The 18,775-nt window shown below is 32.7% G+C and overlaps 3 protein-coding genes across 3 annotated transcripts in view; 1 reads left to right on the plus strand and 2 right to left on the minus strand.

The window, feature by feature from the left end:
- LOC139425945 (uncharacterized) overlaps positions 1-17,990 on the plus strand; it is a 34,377-nt gene extending 16,387 nt beyond the window's left edge. Inside the window, exon 2 of the mRNA XM_071182881.1 lies at positions 17,841-17,990. The gene's annotated coding sequence lies outside the window, so the exon portion shown is untranslated. The remainder of the gene's footprint in view (positions 1-17,840) is intronic.
- On the minus strand, positions 10,411-10,968 carry LOC107456105 (uncharacterized). Its single transcript, XM_016073878.2, has one exon. The coding sequence runs from the start codon at positions 10,966-10,968 to the stop codon at positions 10,411-10,413; it is 558 nt and encodes a 185-aa protein (XP_015929364.2).
- LOC107456102 (uncharacterized) overlaps positions 16,484-18,775 on the minus strand; it is a 35,372-nt gene continuing 33,080 nt past the window's right edge. Inside the window, exon 11 of the mRNA XM_016073876.3 lies at positions 16,484-16,660. Within this exon, the coding sequence (XP_015929362.2) occupies positions 16,500-16,660 (161 nt within the window). The 3' untranslated portion in view covers positions 16,484-16,499. The remainder of the gene's footprint in view (positions 16,661-18,775) is intronic.

The raw sequence follows: 18,775 nt of genomic DNA on the forward strand, positions 1-18,775 counted from the left end.
AAAGTCTCCGAATAGTATCTTTCTTCTGAAAATAGTTGCTTTATTAACCTTTTCAGGCAAAAAAAAGTTGCCATAGTTGCCTCAGGTTGAAAATGGTTGCATATAGTCACATTTTAGTCACCTGTGGCAACCCTGTAAATATGAAAATAAATATACTCTAAAAACTTCAAATAGCTCAAGAATCAATAATTTAAATTTAATTCTTTACCAGGGTGCGCATACAAATTCTTCAACAAAACATAAGTACCTTTTAAGCACTTTTCAAGCACTCGAAAAAAATTTTTTAAGCACTTCAAAAAAATATTATAATTAGACAGGGGAGTCAAGTTTTTATAGTTTTATCCGATTTCATTTGCTTGCTAGTGACGTAGACGATGGCTCGTTACCAACGATGAAATTAACAAGAGAAATAAAATTTTCTGAATGCAGCTAGAGTTGCACATCAAAAATCCTCCTCGCTGAATCCATCTCAGTATACGGAAATGCAGACTCGCAGATATTCCATCAAACATGTAAAACGAATAGTGTTTTCATACACTACGGACCGACAGTTCTCCGAAATATGTTAGGGTTTAACTAATGGTAAAAACGTTGAATAGGACGACTTTTTGCCTAATTCGTGGAGAAAATCAACATGGTAAAAAAAATATCATTTTGTTAATGCGAAAATAAAACACTTTTTAAAAACATCTATTGAAATAAGCACCTGTAAGGGCTTTTAAAAAACGAAAATCGAGAATAAGCACCTTGAGGCACTTTTTAAAAACGATACGCACCCTGTTTATAATAAACAAAATTACTATTGAAATTTAATAAATAAAAAAAAAGCTTTTAATTTAGATTAATGCACTAAATTAAAAATTACGTAACACTGAAGCTTTGTACTTCATTATAAAAGTAAATTGATTATTTGGAATTAATATCCTAGCTTTTGTTTTAATTAGTTATAACCACAACAAAATGTCTAATATAATTTTTTTAACAAAATATAATTGTCTCCATTAAAAAAAAGAAAAAAAACTAATGCATGTTCATCAGAAGATTTTAAACTTCGTTGAGTTTTATATTCTTTAAAAACATAGCTGGACATTTTACATAATAATTGTCAACTATTAAAAACAAATAATTAGATATTTACTTAAATAAAATCAATAATATTATTAGCAATTAAGTTTTTTTTTTCGAATTTTATATTGAACGTAAACAATAAATTTTTAAAATTAAGAAGGTTTTTAAAAGAAATCAAGTATTTATAATTAGGAAACAATTCACTTTTTTCAATTTGCTTAAATTTTTTTTTTTAAGTATTTTTAATTTTTTTTTTTATCATTTTAGAACATTTGAAATCTTATAAAAAATACTGTACACGTTTATTATACAAATCTAAATCTTCCGAACATGTAAACCATTCTCAAAATCAAATTAACCTAAAAATATTAAAACTTTAAATCAGAAAAGAAAATGATTCAAGCACGTATCCCTTCATATTTTAAATATCAAACATTAAAAAAACATGATAAAGAAACAAACTTTTGATGCATGTTTGAACCAAGAGCTATATGCTTATTCCTAACAAATATGTAAAGCTGTGGATGGAGGGCTACAATCTTTGATGTTGATGTTTTAGACTGATTAACACACTTCGACGATATTAGAATTTTGATTTACTTGATAGTTTTGGAATGATGAAACATAATTATCAATCTGGTTGCTCAAAAGGAAAGAAAAAAGCTTTAAATGATGAAGGCAGCAAAAAAAAAGAGAAATTCTTTATCAAAATATTTCTCTGTCTCTGATGAAGCTGCTCTCATTGAGATTTAGATTAAATTTTTTGTTTGAAAGTTTTAATTGAATTCATTGAGAGTTTTAAATGTATCAATATTTTGAATATAACTTTTTCATTAAATATGAATTTTAACATTTTAAAATGTGTTATATCTAAATAAATTATTTAAATGTATTTTTAATTTTCTATGAGTCGATATAATTTTGGCTCTTTCGGATATTTCTTCGGTGTTGAACTGTATTTGTTAATAAAAAATTATAATTCATTACCTTGATATCTGAGCATACACGCTGAACTTATCGTTAAAGGGCAATTCCACGGAAGTGAAATTTTTTTTTTATGAATTGCATATTTTAATTTTAAAAATATATTCAAAAATAGCCAAAGTCTACATATTGCCGTTTCATTTTTGATAAATTTAAATTCTTTGAATCTGGCAGCATTCTAAAGTAATCACATGGTTGACAAGTGAATTGTTCACATTTGTGCTCAAATTGTTTTCTTGAAAAATACTTTTAAAATAAAAGAAATGTATCTTTCTTTTGCAATATTTTGATAAAAATATGCATATAGAACAAAATGTAAACATTTTAAGTTTAGTATATAAAATAAAAGTAACTTCTTTTACGTCATTCCGTCACATGTCTTAATAATGCATAAATTTCCTGAGAACGAAGATAAGATGTGACATTGGCAAGTTAGATATAAAACCTCTTCAGAGACAACCTAATTTTCAAAATTTTGAAATTTTTACTAATTCTTACATAAATATTAATCCTGTTTATCTGTTACATTCTGTTTATCATTTACATATTAATAAAATATTTTTTAAATGAAGGCTTTCTTCTACTAAACTTTTTGTCATTCCGTCACAGCAAATAGATGTTAATAACTGCTAGCCAACCTGAGGTTAATTTTCCAAATTCACATTTTACATTGCTTACACATTATACTAAAAGTATAAAATAGTTCAGAAAACTAATAGCTGCAAAATTCGCAGAAACTACCAGTTCTAAGCGGCATGCCAAAAACTTGGTTGCCAAAATGTCATTCCGTCACGCAAATAAAAAGTTCATAAAATTAAAAGTAAAAAAGATAGAAAATCCTGCTTTTTTAGTTTATGAAGCGCATTATGCCAATAATAATGATACGCATGAGAAATTTTTTTTTTTATTTGAAATTAGATACATAGAAACTTCAATTAATTGTTATTTTGCAAGTCAAAATGTCATTCCGTCACATATGGAATTGCCCTAAATCAAATGAAAAGCGAGCTAGCTTTGGGTTGATTTAAGTACTAAAAAATTATAATTACAGCTTGTAATAAAAAAAAAATAATTAAGCTTATCAGTGACTTTTAGTAAAAAATACTTATTTCAATTATTAGCGGTCACCAAACTATTTTTATTTTGACATATATAACATTGTTTTTCATACTGTGCTTTAATTTATACATGCGTAAACTTCATCTTAAAAAAGTAATCTTCAATTGCTTGCTTTCAAAAATATTTCGTAAGGGGCCCGGAAATTTGGGGGAGGGGGGGCTTGGATCTGAATTTGTCTTGATCGGTTCCTGTACACAGCTCCTTAAGAAATATTGTTCCTTTTTTTTAAATGCGAAAATCGAAAAAGGTTCTATGATTTTCACATTCAAGTCCAAAATGAAATAATGACTCCAAATGAAGGATGTTCGACATTTTCTTGAGTGTAGACAACACGTTGAAAAGGATTGGTTAACAAGATATCGGGATCTCAATATTTGTTTCCAAAATCTTTTTTTACTCTGCAAAAACGTTAACTTTAAATTCTCTAGCTTTAAAATGGTATGTTCGACACACATTTGAAAATCTCTCTTCACGTGATGATTTTAACTTCTTGTTTTATTATATGAAATTATTCTACTTTTTTTAAATTTTGACTTTAATTTGGAATTATATTAGTGAAAGCATGGGTGCAAGTTGGAAAAAAGGCCAAAACTGAAATTTTTTTGACTGAAATACCTAACGTACACAATACCCCCTCGACATATGCAAACTATTTAAGAAAGCTTTACCATAATACATCAAGTTTAAATACTGTACAAAAAATATTTATTCATCTGTCTTTTGATAAAATAACAACAGGACATAAGAAAGCAGACCAATAACGTAGACCTAAAAAATATTTTTAAGGACAGAAAAAAAAAATAATTCCGATTTCCGTCTTCGAGTCAGTCTTTCTTCCATCCGCGGACATTTTCGAAAGACGGAAAACCGTCCTGGGGACGGAAGACTTGCACCCATGAGTGAAAGTTCAGAAACTGAAAGCTATCAAAGTTTTTATTCATTGAAATATTCTACAAATAAAATTGATTAGATGTTTTGCTAGTTACAATATTTATTAATATTTCATTCAGCAAAAATAGTGCTTTTATTTAATTTGAAAGGATATTTCTCTCGAAAGAAATTATCCTTCGATACTAAATTGATTTCTTTTACCATTGTAAAAGTTTGGATGCGTAAATCGTGGATGCTTACTTTGGATGCATAAATCACACTTCATAATTATTTGTTTTATGTAAAAAAAATTAGTTTCCACATTGTTTTCTCCATTTGTTTAAATTAGAAGGTTATTTCAGAAATTAGAATAGCTCAAAAAACATAAATAGTTTACTCTAATTTAAATAGTTAAATTAGAAAAAACGAGTAATGCGTCGTTTAATAGATGCTATGCACTAAAACAAAAAATTGTCACAAAAATTTTAGAGTTCTTAAAAATTCTGTGTAAGTAAAGTAAATAAGTTCAAGATCAAAATATTCGTTTTACTGGAACCAGTGTTTACCGTAGTCCGATTCAAATCGATGATAAAATAACTATCGGAATGTTGATTCCAAGAATTTAAATTAAGCATATAGAATTTAATATTTTTATTCTTTTGTATTTCAACCACACTGATAAAAATCAAAATTTATTCAAAACATACACAAGTTAATATGATACCTGTGAAGACGCCTTCATAATTTTCAAACACTTTTAAAATTAATAAAATTGATAAAAAAAATTTAAATATCTGACGAGTATTTTAGTTTTAGAATAATAAAAATTAAACATAATTTAATTACTGAATTTTCCTATGTTTAAATGAATGTTACGTTTAAATGAAATACGTTTAAATGAATGTTAGACATTAATTTCCAAACTTTGAAATTAAACATTTTTTGGAAAAGAAAAAAAAACAATTAAATTTGAAAAAGTTAAATACGTATTTTTTAAACTGGACAATGAAAGTTAAAAGCTTTTTCAGCAATTACATAAGTAATTACTTTTTCAATTTCGAAAAAATATTCAAAATTTATTCAAAAATCTGTATACATTTTCTATCGAGACCGTATACGATGTATAAACATTTTTTCAGCACTCACATACCTAAATTTTATATGTTAAAATATATTTGTCAAAAATATATTTCAGTACAAGTTTTAATGATTTAAAGTAATAAATTGGAAACTCATAATTCAGCTTAAAAAAAAATTATGAAAATTTGTAATTAATCTTTTGATAAGTAGATATAAATTGAATAAAATATTAAATGAATAAATTTTCGAAGTTAAATGAATTAACCCTTGACGGACCAATGTCGCACTATACGAGGGATGGCAACTCGGCCCAATGCCTTTATAAAACAATAATTATAATACAATATACTACAATAATAATTAATTATAAAATTAAAATAAATTTCACTATAAAAATTGTGTCCACAGTTAGTGAACTTGGACAAGAGTAAACTCAAAATATTTCTTGATTAAATATTTATTTTACCTAGTTGAAGTTGAAGATATATAAAATAATTCATATTTTTTATTAAAAAATTATAGATTCATGTAAATTAAAAATGTATACTTTAATGGTAATGGAAAATGAAATAAAATGTTATTTATTCCTTAATTCACTCTTCTTATATAGATGTTTTTTTATTCTCAAACAACTTATGAAAATTTTTTTTCTAATATATTATAAGAGTTAAACTAATTGAATAAATGCACTTAAATTGACATTAAAAAAATGCTGATGCTATCAATGACTTGCAAACAATTTTCAGGAAACATTTGAACTCATACATACAAAACAACTGAACATAACATAACATAAGATATAATAAGGTAACATAAAATATAATTAATTGATAACATAGTTGGAAAAGAAAAACAATTATATTCAGTTTGCATTATTTTAATTGTCTTTTAATTTTTTTCAATTTTTCAAATTTCTTTTTCTTTAAAAGTTTTTTTTTTCATGTTTTTTTTTTTTTTTTTTTTTTTTTNTGGTTTTAATCCAATTTTTTTTTTTTTTTTTTTTTAAGCTTTTTATCAGACTTTTTTTTTCCTTTTTGAAAAACTTTTTTTTAGTCTTTTTTTTTTTATTATTTTTTTTTTAAATTTTTTACGCAAACTGTTAATTCTATATAACAACAAAGAATACGTAATACAAAGTATAAATTTACATTAAGCAGCATTTAACTGTACAATGAAACAATAAAATTTTATCTATGAATAGAAGTTTAAGAATTCGAGATATAAAATAACGAGGTTGAGAGTTGAAAAGAAATTCCAGGAAATAATAGGGAATATGGTCTCCATTCTGGTGACGCTCCAATTGAATATATTGTGAGAAGCCTTGCCAATAAAAGTCAGTAACTCCAACAGACATTCCAAAGTCAGGGACACACAATTCAGCATTGCGACAATTTTCTTCTCCCCACTTTTGTCATCTTTACTCAGAGATATCCTCTTTCTTTACCACATAGATTAGAATCCACTAGAGGTCAGTGTTTCTCCTGGTCTTATCAAGTTCAAAATTCTACGGGAATGAACCCGGGCATTTTCGTGAAACTTTGAAATGACAATCGAGGAAGAATTAAAGAGTAACACAAGATTATTTTTTCTTCTTTGACACTACATGCCAGAAGAGGGCAAATCTTTTCTAATCTATTTTCCATCCCAGTCTATTATTCAAGGCCACAGTTCTTTAATACTAAGATCTCTTTCTCATTGTAATAGCCATCGAATGACTGGTCTAATTGGAGTCTTTGGCACTACATGCCAGAAGAGGGCAACGCTTTTCTAATATGTTTTCCATCACAGTCTATTATTCAAGGCCACAGTTCTTCAATACTAAGACCTCTTTCTCATTGTATAGCCATCGAAAGACTGGTCTAATTGGAGTCCTTGGCACTACATCCCAGAAGAGGGCAACGCTTTTCTAATCTGTTTTCCATCCCATTCTATTATTCAAGGCCACAGTTCTTCAATACTAAGACCTCTTTCTCAATGTATAGCCATCGAATGACTGGTCTAATTGGAGTCTTTGGCACTACATGCCAGAAGAGGGCAAAGCTTTTCTAATCTGTTTTCCATCACATTCTATTATTCAAGGTCACAGTTCTTCAATACTAAGATCTCTTTCTACATTGTACAACCATCGAATGGCTGGTCCTCCTTTTTCTTTGGTGCTATAATTTTTATTCTAACTTTGTCTAACTACTTAGAGCGCTAATGATTTGGTTGACTCTTTTAAATTTGTAGTAGAGCTCACCGTTAAAAAATGTTTGCCATGTTAATTTTCCTTCTCACCTTTACAATACGTTCAAAATCAAAGACCAATAGTCAATCATACATTCGCATTTCTCCGTCAAAATTGACACAACAGCCCTCAACAGGATTACACTAGTCATTCTTGCGGATTAATTAAGCTACACCAATCATTCTTCAGGATAGCAGAAATGGTAAATGTATCACAAACTCAACATTTAAAAAATATGGAGTGCTAGCACAATAAAAACCATTTACATTTTGTGCTCTTAAAAATATCAGTGTAAAATATGAGAATATTAAAAAATACATTGAACAATTGTTTAGCAAGTCATTATTTTTTTTCCTTTTAAGAAGAGTATTTTTGTTGTAAAATTATGCAATGTATAGAAAATTTACTTCCTGAAGCTGAATACACAACATTTAAAAATATTCCGAAGAAAGTTTAAAATTTAGGAAGAAGAAAATAATTTAAAATATTCTAGTTTATTGTTTAAATAAATTATCACATTCATCAATAAATACATTTTATTTCGCCTAAAAAATTTCGTAATAAAATAGATATAGACATACATTATTTAAAGAACTATAGTCCTCCAAATAAAGTTGGCAAAGCATTATATTATGACCAAAAAATTTAAGTATTTTTCTTTTTATTTTAGAGTGATTTTTTTTTCTTTTTTTTTTTTTTTTGTTTAACTCAGCTCATGTTCTTTCTAATGCAATGCATTATTTTCTTTTACAAGCAAAATGAATGTGTTAATTTACATGACTATTTTTGAAAAGAGTTTTAAGATGTACTGAAATATATTTTGAACTCATATTTGGGTCTGGGCAAAAATAATAGTTTAAGTTTTATGTTTGTCTTTGTAACAGTTTGTCACTACCATTCTTCAATTTATTAAAATATATCTTATAACACGCCTCTAAATATGCAAAGTATAACGGATCTCATCCTTAAAACAGTCGCTGTTCTCATCTTTAAAGTTTGAGCCAACCGAATAGAAAATATTAAGTTCAAAGGAACCATTCATTCAATGTCCAATTTCATTTAATTTGAAAATCAGTGTTAAATAAAGAGCCTGCCTTACATTATTTTGCCAGAACATTTAAGATTTGTGGCGTATTATTGGGTGTTATGATATGAATGCACTTTAATAAGAATTTACATGCCATTATAATGCTTTAAAGAGACACTCTTCGATCGTAAATGAAGTAAATTAGTTATTAGATACATAGTGATGTTTTTTTTTGCATACATCTAATGTTTTTTTTTTTCAGAAATAAATTAAAAATAGCATGTGATTACCAGTTTTCCTGCCAAAATAAAATTGAAATTGTTTTAAAATAATTTAAATGGTTGAAATACATTCAGAAATATTAAATGAGAGTCAAAAGTAATTTTAAAAAAATAAAATTTATTTTCTACTTTTTAATTCAATAAGAACATGTAACATTCATTAAAAGCAAGTAATTTGAGAAAAGAAATTTAGAATCAAATAATTAAATGCAGTTAATATTTTTGCGGCACAAAAAAAAAAGAGAATGAAGTTGAAAAAGAGAATGCCAAACTTTGAACAGGAGAATCTATTCACTTGATACATCCTGCTTTATGAAACCGTTGTCTTATGGTTTTGAATAATCATCTTGACTTATAATTTTGGTGTAGACACATTACAAGCCGCTATGAATGTCTTACGTTAAAAACTTTGTTCTTCTTCTCTCTCTCTTTAGGGGTGACTGTAACATCATTTAACAATTATGCTTATACATAAATAAGTTACAACAACTATTGCAGTAAGATGAAAATCTCTGCAACTTTTTTTTTCAATCTTCAAGCAATCTTGAAGCATTTTATTTTATGAAACACTCTATGCGGACAGTAACAAAGAAGGAAACAAATTTTTTCACATAAAATACCGAAAGTAAAATAATAAAAGCAGTTAAAAAAACTGTTCGCATAATATTTTTTCTTATTTTTTAATTTCCTATTCAAAAAAAAATTCCTACACCCATTAATTAAATGCACTGCTGCGCATGCGTGTTTAATTAGCAGTCTCAACAAATTTGACATTCATTTATATTTGCAGAATATTTTTACTAAAATAAAAAGTCATGATTTGATAGCATTCATAAATAAACTCTCAATATTTATTATTATTTCTTTTTCATTTAATAAGTCAGTACTTGAATACACAAATGGGCGACCTTTGTGCTAAAATACTAAGGTAAACAACGTTTAGGAGCGCAAAAATATTTATAAATGCAGACAGCTGTTTCGGATGCTCAAAGGGCAACCTTTATCAGTGCAACAGAAAGAAATTAGGCTTAGGCTGAAGTTTTGTCTGTCCGCGAAGCGGACACTTCACTTCTTCATCTGTTGTAGTGCCCGTAGGCGACTGGAATAATGTCTTTATCAAAAGGTGGAGATGGCTTGGCTGTAGTTGTGGCTTGTGGGAGAGGTAAAGTCCCTATATCTTGTTTTCAGGTAGGAGAGAACGGAGAAGCTGGACTAGCTCCTCGTTTTGAAGTAGCTCCTGCACCTCTCGGAAGATGTGCAGAAATCTGTTTGCAGTATCAGTAGCACTCCTGTGCTCTTTCTTCTTTGGTAGTGACTTTCGTCTTGGTCTCGCAACGCAGCCTTTGAAACAGGCGGGATGCGCTCCATTGCAGTTAATGCAAGTGGCTGGCAGGCTTCTTGGTTTTGTGCATTTGTATGTGAAGTGATCCCCCGCACACTTCATGCAGGCAGGATCGGCAGAACAGTTCTTTTGAGTATGGCCAAATTTTTGGCATCTATAGCACTGTATGTCAAAGCGACCTCCTCTGAAACGCTCTATCTGGACTTTTGTAGAGAGAATCTCCTTGATGTTGTAGAATTCCTTGTTCTCTGGGCTATCTGGCAGTATGATCAGAAAGAGGGGGAGGAGCTTGTATCCTTGGTCCCGCCTCTTCCTCAGCTGCTCCTCTCTGATTGGCCCTCAACCAATAGCTATGAGTTCTTTCTCCAAAGTCTCTGTTTTGGAATCTTCTGAAAGTTCTTTAATGAGAAATTTAAGATTTCTGCTGATATTTTGCAGTTTCCAAGTCTGTGGTTTCTTCTGCTGGTTGGGCTGCAGGTGTGACGACAGGATCCGGGTTATTGTTAACGGATGGAATATCCATGCTTTCTGATGGTTGGGGAGGAGGATTCTTCCTTTTCTTTTCTGGAGGTTCGGTGTTATCCTCTACCTGTGATTCTATTTCTTGATGAGCTGTTGGCTCAAGCTTATCCTGTTGTTCTGTGGGAATACTATCAGTGATATCAGTTGGAGCTGGCTGCTCTGGCTTTGTTGACTCTGTAGGATTAGTAGTCATTTCAGATTCCATTGGCTCTGGTGGTAGGATTTCTGCCTCGGCTGCTGGCTCTGTTTCCTTCATCTGGTCATCTGTAGTGGTGGGAGTTTGCGGGTTACTCTCAGGTGGGGGCTCCTTAGTCTTTGCGGAAGAGAGCTTCTTCGGTCTGGCATTAATGGCTTGAATGGCATGGAAGGCTCCACCGGCGAGTCCCAGGTAGTAAGAATCACTCGTTGTTAAGTATATATGTACAAAGGTATCATTTAGTTGGTTCATTTTCGACTCAAGCCTTTGCAGAGTACGGTTGTGTTGTGACCAAGCTCTGAGCGAATTATGTTTTCTCGACGTTCCGGACGAGGTGGCAAGACTATGTCTGGCTCTCCTCCACCGAAAATTCAACGAAAAATTATTTATCCTGATTTTAAAGAAGTAAATTTACAACCCGGCGAAACATATGAAAATAAGTATGGAGACTTCATATATATGAATAAAAGAGGAAACAGCATCGGCATGATCAAGGACTTCCAGGTTCCCGAGGGAGCAACTTGGCCATACTACTCAGCTAACCCAATTCCAGATCCTGTGACAACTATGCCTGAACAACCGAATACCCCTGTGGAAACTCCAAATATGGAGACGGAAGAAAATGAACTTGCGACTGAGACTGACAACATCACTCCTCCCACAGAGTCTGAACAGAACCAAGAGCTGATACAAGAGGCTTCGGCCTCCGAATCGGAAAAATATACCGTGAACAACAACGAGCCCCCGGCAAGGAAAAGGAAGAAGAATAAAAAGCCCACTGATGTAATCAAAACCACTGATAGTTCTACTGCAACGACGTCTAGCAGCATTTCTCCTTCAGAGTCCATTTCTCAGCCTGAGCCCGTGAACCCTCCAACATCGGTAGCTATGGATGTGACCTCAAATAATGACAAAGGTGGAGCTTATGAGCCCCTCCCCCTGTTCCTCATCATCGCACCAATAGCAGACCAGGATAAGATCTTCTTCTGGGTGCGAGGCCCGCCCCGGTCGAAAAAGACCACAGACCAAGTCCTCACCTGCATCTATAGCTCATAGATTAGTTTCACTTGTGAAAGAATTGCAGGAGCTCCTCAAAAACCAAGAAGTGACAAGATTACTTCAATCTCTACTAAATGGGGTCTCCCCATCTCAATGATGATCATCTCACCTTCACTCAAGCCCTACTCCAATGATGAACTGAACTTTTTCAGATTTTTATTTTGAACTTTTTTAAACATATGACTCCCAAGCATATGTCTACTTAGAATCGACGAATCGGTTGGTGGCCCTTCGGACCAAATACCGAGATCACAGAAATATCAAGCATCAAGCATCTTTCTCATTCCATTACAGCTCTAGCCTTTGCAGAGTGCGGACGTATTGAGTCTAGCTCTGCGCGATCATGCCTTACAACCATTACAACCGAAGAGGACGCGGCGGCAAGGTCTTACCTACCGTCAGCAGTCACGATGCTTCCATCTCCTTGGATAAACTCATTGAGACCTGCGGAATTCCCGCGAAATATCTACCACCGATAGATCTTGTGGAAAAAGATAATCTCTACAAATTCTACGTGCAGCTTCTCTGGGAGGAACTGAACGAAGCACAAAATCTCCTGTGTAAGTATCTCGGTATTCTAGGCATAGGACCATACTACAAACACTTCCGGAAAATGTCAGACGCTGCCTACCATGCCAAGTACTTGACAACCATTCGACAGAAGGATTCCAAAGAAAAGCCAATCCCTGAAATCACTACCGAGGACAGCGATAGAACTGCCGAGACTTCAAGCGCCGATCCCCCAACAGAGCCTGAACCGATGGAGGAGGCGATAGCCCCCGAAATCGTGAACATGATTGAGCCTGAGTCTTCCTGTTTTGAATCTCCAAATTTAACCGAGGTTAAATTAGTTCCCATCTCCGAGTCACCAGTGGAATCTTCCCTTGTGGAACCCTCAACTGAGACCAGCAAAGAAAAGGAGCCTGATTCTAAAATTTCCCCTACTAAAAGGTCAAGGAAGAGAAAGAAAAAGTCCCACAAAACCAGTGATCCCAAGGTGCCTTCTCCTGCTAGTCCAGAAATCCCACCAGTGATCATCCCAGCAGATCCAGTTCCGATAGAGCCTTTCCCACCGAAAACTCCTAGCATTCCGCCGAGAAAACTCAGATTTCTCGAGCGAGGACTTACCGCAGACCTTCCGACGGACAGTCTCTAGAACGATATCGAGGCGAATGGACTTCGTCCAATCAAAATCGAGCAGCTTAGAAAGAGGAGTGGTGACGGCTACAAGCTCCTCCCCCTGTTTCTAGTGATACTTCCAGACTCCCCTGAACATCGGGAATTCATCGACGTAAAGAACTTATTGACTGTGCCAGTTAAGATCGAGAAATTCCATGGAGGGCGCTTAGCTATTCAATGCTATAAGTGCCAGAAATTTGATCATACGCAGAAATCCTGCCCCAACGAACCTGCCTGTATGAAGTGTGCCGGAGCTCACTTCACTTATCTTTGCAAGAAGCCTCTCTCCCTCCCAGCGACTTGCGCCAACTGTAAAGAAGATCACCCAGCCTGTTTTACAGGTGGCAGTGCCCGGCCTAAGAGAAACCATCGAGCTTCACCTAGCAGATCAAAAGACTCTCTATCCAATGCTACAAGGTTCCTGAAAACCTTCAAGGAGCTTCAGGAGTTACTCAAGGACGAGGCAGTAGTTTCACTGATCACCTCAATCCTTCCTTCTCTCAAGAGATAGCCAACAGGCTTTCTCCATCATGCCTACTACAGCCACATGACGAACTTTTTGCCCCATCTATCCTAATTTCAACACCTACTTCAGATCTGCTTCGGCAGTATTGTATCAACCCCACTGAGATGAATGAGTTGGGGCCCCTGACGGGGCCGGTACTTAGTTAACCATAAGACATAGGCATTCTTTCGCATTCCAGCCCAAGCCTTTGCAGAGTGCGGTTGTATTATATCCAGCTCTGTGCGAATCATGTCTCATCGAAATGCTCGCTGCGGGAAGGTTAGCCATACCGTCCGCCCACGGACCTCATCTTTTGATGCTGCATCTAAGTTGGATAAACGGTATTTACCACCCAACGACTATGATATTTGGCAGATTAGAGACCATCTACTCTCGATTACTTCTGATCTTGAAGAAATGAACAAACTGAATGATACCTCTGTACAGACATACTTAACAACGAGTGATTCTTACTGCCTGGGACTCGCCGGTGGAACCTTCCATGCCATTCAAGCCATTAATGCCAGACCGAAGAAGCTCTCTTCCGCGAAGACGAAGGAACTCCCACCTGAGAGTAACCCGCAAACTCCCACCACTACAGATGACCAGATGAAGGAAACAGAGCCAGCAGCCGAGGCAGAAATCCTACCACCAGAGCCAATGGAATCTGAAATGACTACTAATCCTACAGAGTCAACAAAGCCAGAGCAGCCAGCTCCAACTGATATCACTGATAGTATTCCCACAGAACAACAGGATAAGCCTGAGCCAACAGTTCATCAAGAAATAGAATCACAGATAGAGGATAACACCGAACCTCCAAAAAAGAAAAGGAAGAAGAAGAATCCTCCTCCCCAACCATCAGAAAGCATGGATATTCCATCCGTTAACAATAACCCAGATCCTGTAGTCTCACCTGCAGCCCAACCAGCAGAAGAGACCACAGACAAGAAACAGACTGAGAAACTGCAAAATATCAACAGAAATCTTAAAGTTCTCATTAAAGGACTTTCATAAGATTCCAAAACAGAGACTTTGGAGAAAGAACTCATAGCTATTGGTTGAGGGCCAATCAGAGAGGAGCAGCTGAAGAAGAGGTGGGGCCAATGATACAAGCTCCTCTCCCTCTTTCTGATCATACTGCCAGATAGCCCCGAGAACAGGGAATTCTACAATATCAAGGAGATTCTCTCTACAAAAGTCCAGATAGAGCGTTTCAGAGGAGGTCGCTTTGGCATACAGTGCTATAGATGCCAAAAATTTGGCCATACTCAAAAGAACTGTTCTGCCGATCCTGCCTGCATGAAGTGTGCGGGGGATCACTTCACATACAAATGCACAAAACCAAGAAGCCTGCCAGCCACTTGCATTAACTGCAATGGAGCGCATCCCGCCTGTTTCACAGGCTGCGTTGCGAGACCCAAGATGAAAGCTACTACCAAGGAAGAAAGAGCACAGGAGTGCTACTGATACTGCAAACAGATTTCTGCACGTCTTCCGGGAGATGCAGGAGCTACTTCAAAACGAGGAGCTAGTCCAGCTTCTCCGTTCTCTCCTACCTGAAAACAAGATATAGGGACTTTACCTCTCCCACAAGCCACAACTACAGCCAAGCCATCTCCACCTTTTGATAAAGACATTATTCCAGTCGCCTACGGGCACTACAACAGATGAAGAAGTGAAGTGTCCGCTTCGCGGACAGACAAAACCTCAGCCTAAGCCTAATTTCTTTCTGTTGCACTGATGAAGGTTGCCCTTTGAGCATCCGAAACAACTGTCTGCATTTATAAATATTTTTGTGCTCCTAAACATTGTTTACCTTAGTTTGTAAGTCAGTACTTCTTTATTTAGATTAAAATAAATGAATGCAGTAAGAGTAATTTCTTACGGACAAAAATAGCTCACAGAAATTTATTTTGTCTGAAAACCAATTGCATAACACTAGTATTAGTGAGTAATTTTTTTTTTTACACAAATTAATAATTGATCTAGATTAAATAAAGACACTCTGTGATAATAAGTTCAAAACAAAGTTTCCTTGTTCAAAAATCTTAAAAGGAACGTACTTGTAACATTTTTTCTCACTACCAATAAGCGATTTTAGAAAATTCAGCAGCTTATGACATAAATGTTATGATGGAGACAATTATATTAAGATTAAAATGGTTTTTTACTTATAATAACATCATAAAAAGGTTTATTTGTTCACTGCTCAGGGTGCTAAATCAAGTTTATTTTTTAAAAAAATCGCAAAGTTTTTATTATTTTGTTAAAACAAATATTGGTCTAAATTTATTTTTGCAGGGTGGGTAGCCAAATCTTTCAACTAAAAATAAACACCTTTTAAGTACTTTTTTAACGCTCAAAATATTTTTAAGCACTATATACTATATATAATTTTCAAAAACTTTACATGATCATGAAACTTAATACATAAAGCTTCGTATTGTATTGTTCGATGGTTTCATCTTGAGTGGAACAACAAGAAAAATCAAATTTAATCCTTTTGAATCAAAAGTAAAAAAGATAATTTTAATAAATTTACTTACATTTTAATCACTTAAAAAATTAAATTTTGATGTCAAAAAATATTTTTTATAAAGAGGCAATCAGACTAAATGAATTACCAACAATAATATTTTTTAAAGAGTTGAAAAAAAAATCTAAATCAATGAGGCGAATTTTATATTTATTTGAGTCTATTTTGATTTAATGTTATTTAAAATCTAATAATATTTGATCAATGGAAACTAATTAACCTAATTAACTATGAAACATAAAGGTTTAAAAGATGTATATTGTGTTTAATTTAAGTAATTAAAATGTAAGTAATTTATGAAAGTTTATTAAGATTTATCATCCTAATTAACAGATTTTTTTAAAAAAATTTATGAGCTATTTGAAGTTTTTAAAATAAAATTTAACAATATAATATAACTATATAATATATATATGATACATATATATATATATAATATAATGTATATTATATATATATATNTATATATATATATATAAGTAGTAATAATATGAGAATGACTTAACTCCTCCTTCTAGGACGAAGCCTTGTCTCCGTGTAGTTTAGCCTAGGCTTTTTTCTCAGCCTAGAAGATATTGGCTCTTCATCCTGAAGCTGACTGGAAGAAACTTTAGCGGAGTAGAAGTCACCAAGCAACATAGCCAGTCTGGTGCTCCTGGGTTCTGAAAAAGAAATTCATTTAAAATTTTAAACAAACGTAAATATAAATCATTTGTGTGGATATAGGAAATAGAAATAATAAGGAAGACAATACCTTTTTGTTAGTTATTATTATTATTTAAAAGTAGCTAAAAAATCTTTTTAATTTTAAGTAGGAATTTGTTTTTACATCATTTCATTTTACATCATGATAAAATACGAAATTTTAACGATATTAATCAAATAGTTCACGAGGAAAGGATTTTCTAAAATATGGCTTTTATTTAAGTTACATAACCCAAACTATTCAATCAATTTAGCCCAAAAATTTTTGTAATTAAAATAATAGTTTAAAACAGAGTAAAAAGTTTGTTAAGATTTTAGTCCTAGAATAGGAAGATCCAATGATAATTAGTATAAAAAATTATTCATTGTTGACCATTTTCATATTGCGCACTATACTTAAGGTAACTTGGATGTAAAAATTAATAGCAAATGTTTAACTAAACAGGGTTTGTTCCTTCACAAAGTTTGTTCCTTCAAAAAGAAAAAGTTACCTTTTATTCGCTACAAAAGTTAATGATTAATGCTGATGATTATTAATGAGTTAATTATAAGCAGGGGCAATTTTGAGCCTAACTCAGAAATCCTGATAATTTCTTGAGCAAAATCCTTTAAGCAGCATTTCAAAAATTAATATCTTTATAAATTTAAATCATTGATATTTTCAAATCATGAAATTCTAAATAAACTATATGCAGCATATTTTAAATGAATAATTATTTATAAGTTTATTTTTTATCTCTAATCATATTTATTATTCTACCAGAGAAAATATTTACAAATGAAAGGGATGCCAAGTATAAATTGCAGCTCTAATATTTTTAAATAAAATATACAAGAATTTTTATAAGTAAATGTGATGATTTCTTGAAACTTCTGGATCTTGGATTTCCAGAAACTTACGGATCGTGGTTAGCAAAAAATCTGGAAATCCGGATTTTTTTGCGGAGCACACTCACCTCTGAATAAGTTATTAATAAGTAACCGCTTGTAAGTAATGAGTTATTAATAAGTCACTGATTAATTAACTTAGTGCAAAAGCTCTCCTCAACTTAGTTGAATACTGAGCAGGTCGCTGACCACCAAATTTTCATAAAAATTGTTTAAAATTAAAAAAAGAAAAAAATCTTGTGAAAGTAGTTATTTTAAACAGGTATCACAGCGAAATCTTTCAACAAAAAATAAACACTTTTTAAGCAATCAAAAAATATTTTTAAGCACTATATACATTAACAAAATTCAAAATAGTTTTCAAAGACTTAACATGATTATAAAATAACTAGTTTCTGACCAAAAAAAAAAAACTCTTTTCTTGATTCTATTAGCTATTATAAAATGATCAAGAGGTTTTTTTTGGTGCTGTATAAGAGGGGGGTAAATGAAGCCTGAAATTGAGAATATCTTTCAAAATGCAGCAGAATTGCACATGCAAGCATTTCATCAAACATGTAGAATGATTGGGACTTTCCTACGCTGTGGACCGATGGTTACGCCAAAATGGATAGTAGTTGAATGAATTATGAAAACGTTGGACAATGTAAAAAGCGCTCTTTTGCGTCGCGAAAATCGACAAGAAATTCTCATTTTGGAAAAGGGAAAATTAAGCACTCTTTAAAACCACCCTATGAAAGGAGCACTTTAAAGGATTTTTAAAAAGCGGAGAGCACCATGTTTAATATTGAATAAGTTAATGGCAGGGGTCTGTCCAGACATTTTGTGAAAGGTCCGTTTTTCGTGAAATTGTGAAAAAAATTACTCACATTCTTTCAACCAGGGTCCGCTTTTATGAATTTGTGCAAATAGGGTCCGTTATTGCTAAAAAAAATTTTTTCAAGGAGTTTTTACATTTTACGGACATACAAGATTGTGCTCAACACTGTAAAATTGTAATTAAAAAAATTAAATTTTAAAAAATAAACAACAATTGCTCCTTCTAAATTAGAGATGCAACATACTTGGTATTTAGCCTATACTGCTGAACGCAGAATATTAATTTCGGGCGAATAATGGAAGAATCGTCTGCCGAAGACAAAACTTAATTCGTTTACATCCATCTTTCTTGTTTTCTGCCCTGG

This window comes from Parasteatoda tepidariorum, chromosome 6 (genome assembly GCF_043381705.1).
Source record: "Parasteatoda tepidariorum isolate YZ-2023 chromosome 6, CAS_Ptep_4.0, whole genome shotgun sequence".
In the NCBI taxonomy this organism is placed as follows: domain Eukaryota; kingdom Metazoa; phylum Arthropoda; class Arachnida; order Araneae; family Theridiidae; genus Parasteatoda; species Parasteatoda tepidariorum.

Bases quoted from the DNA above. Each gene is read 5' to 3' on its own strand.
- LOC107456105 (XM_016073878.2), bottom strand. From the start codon at position 10,968: ATGAACCAACTAAATGATACCTTTGTACATATATACTTAACAACGAGT.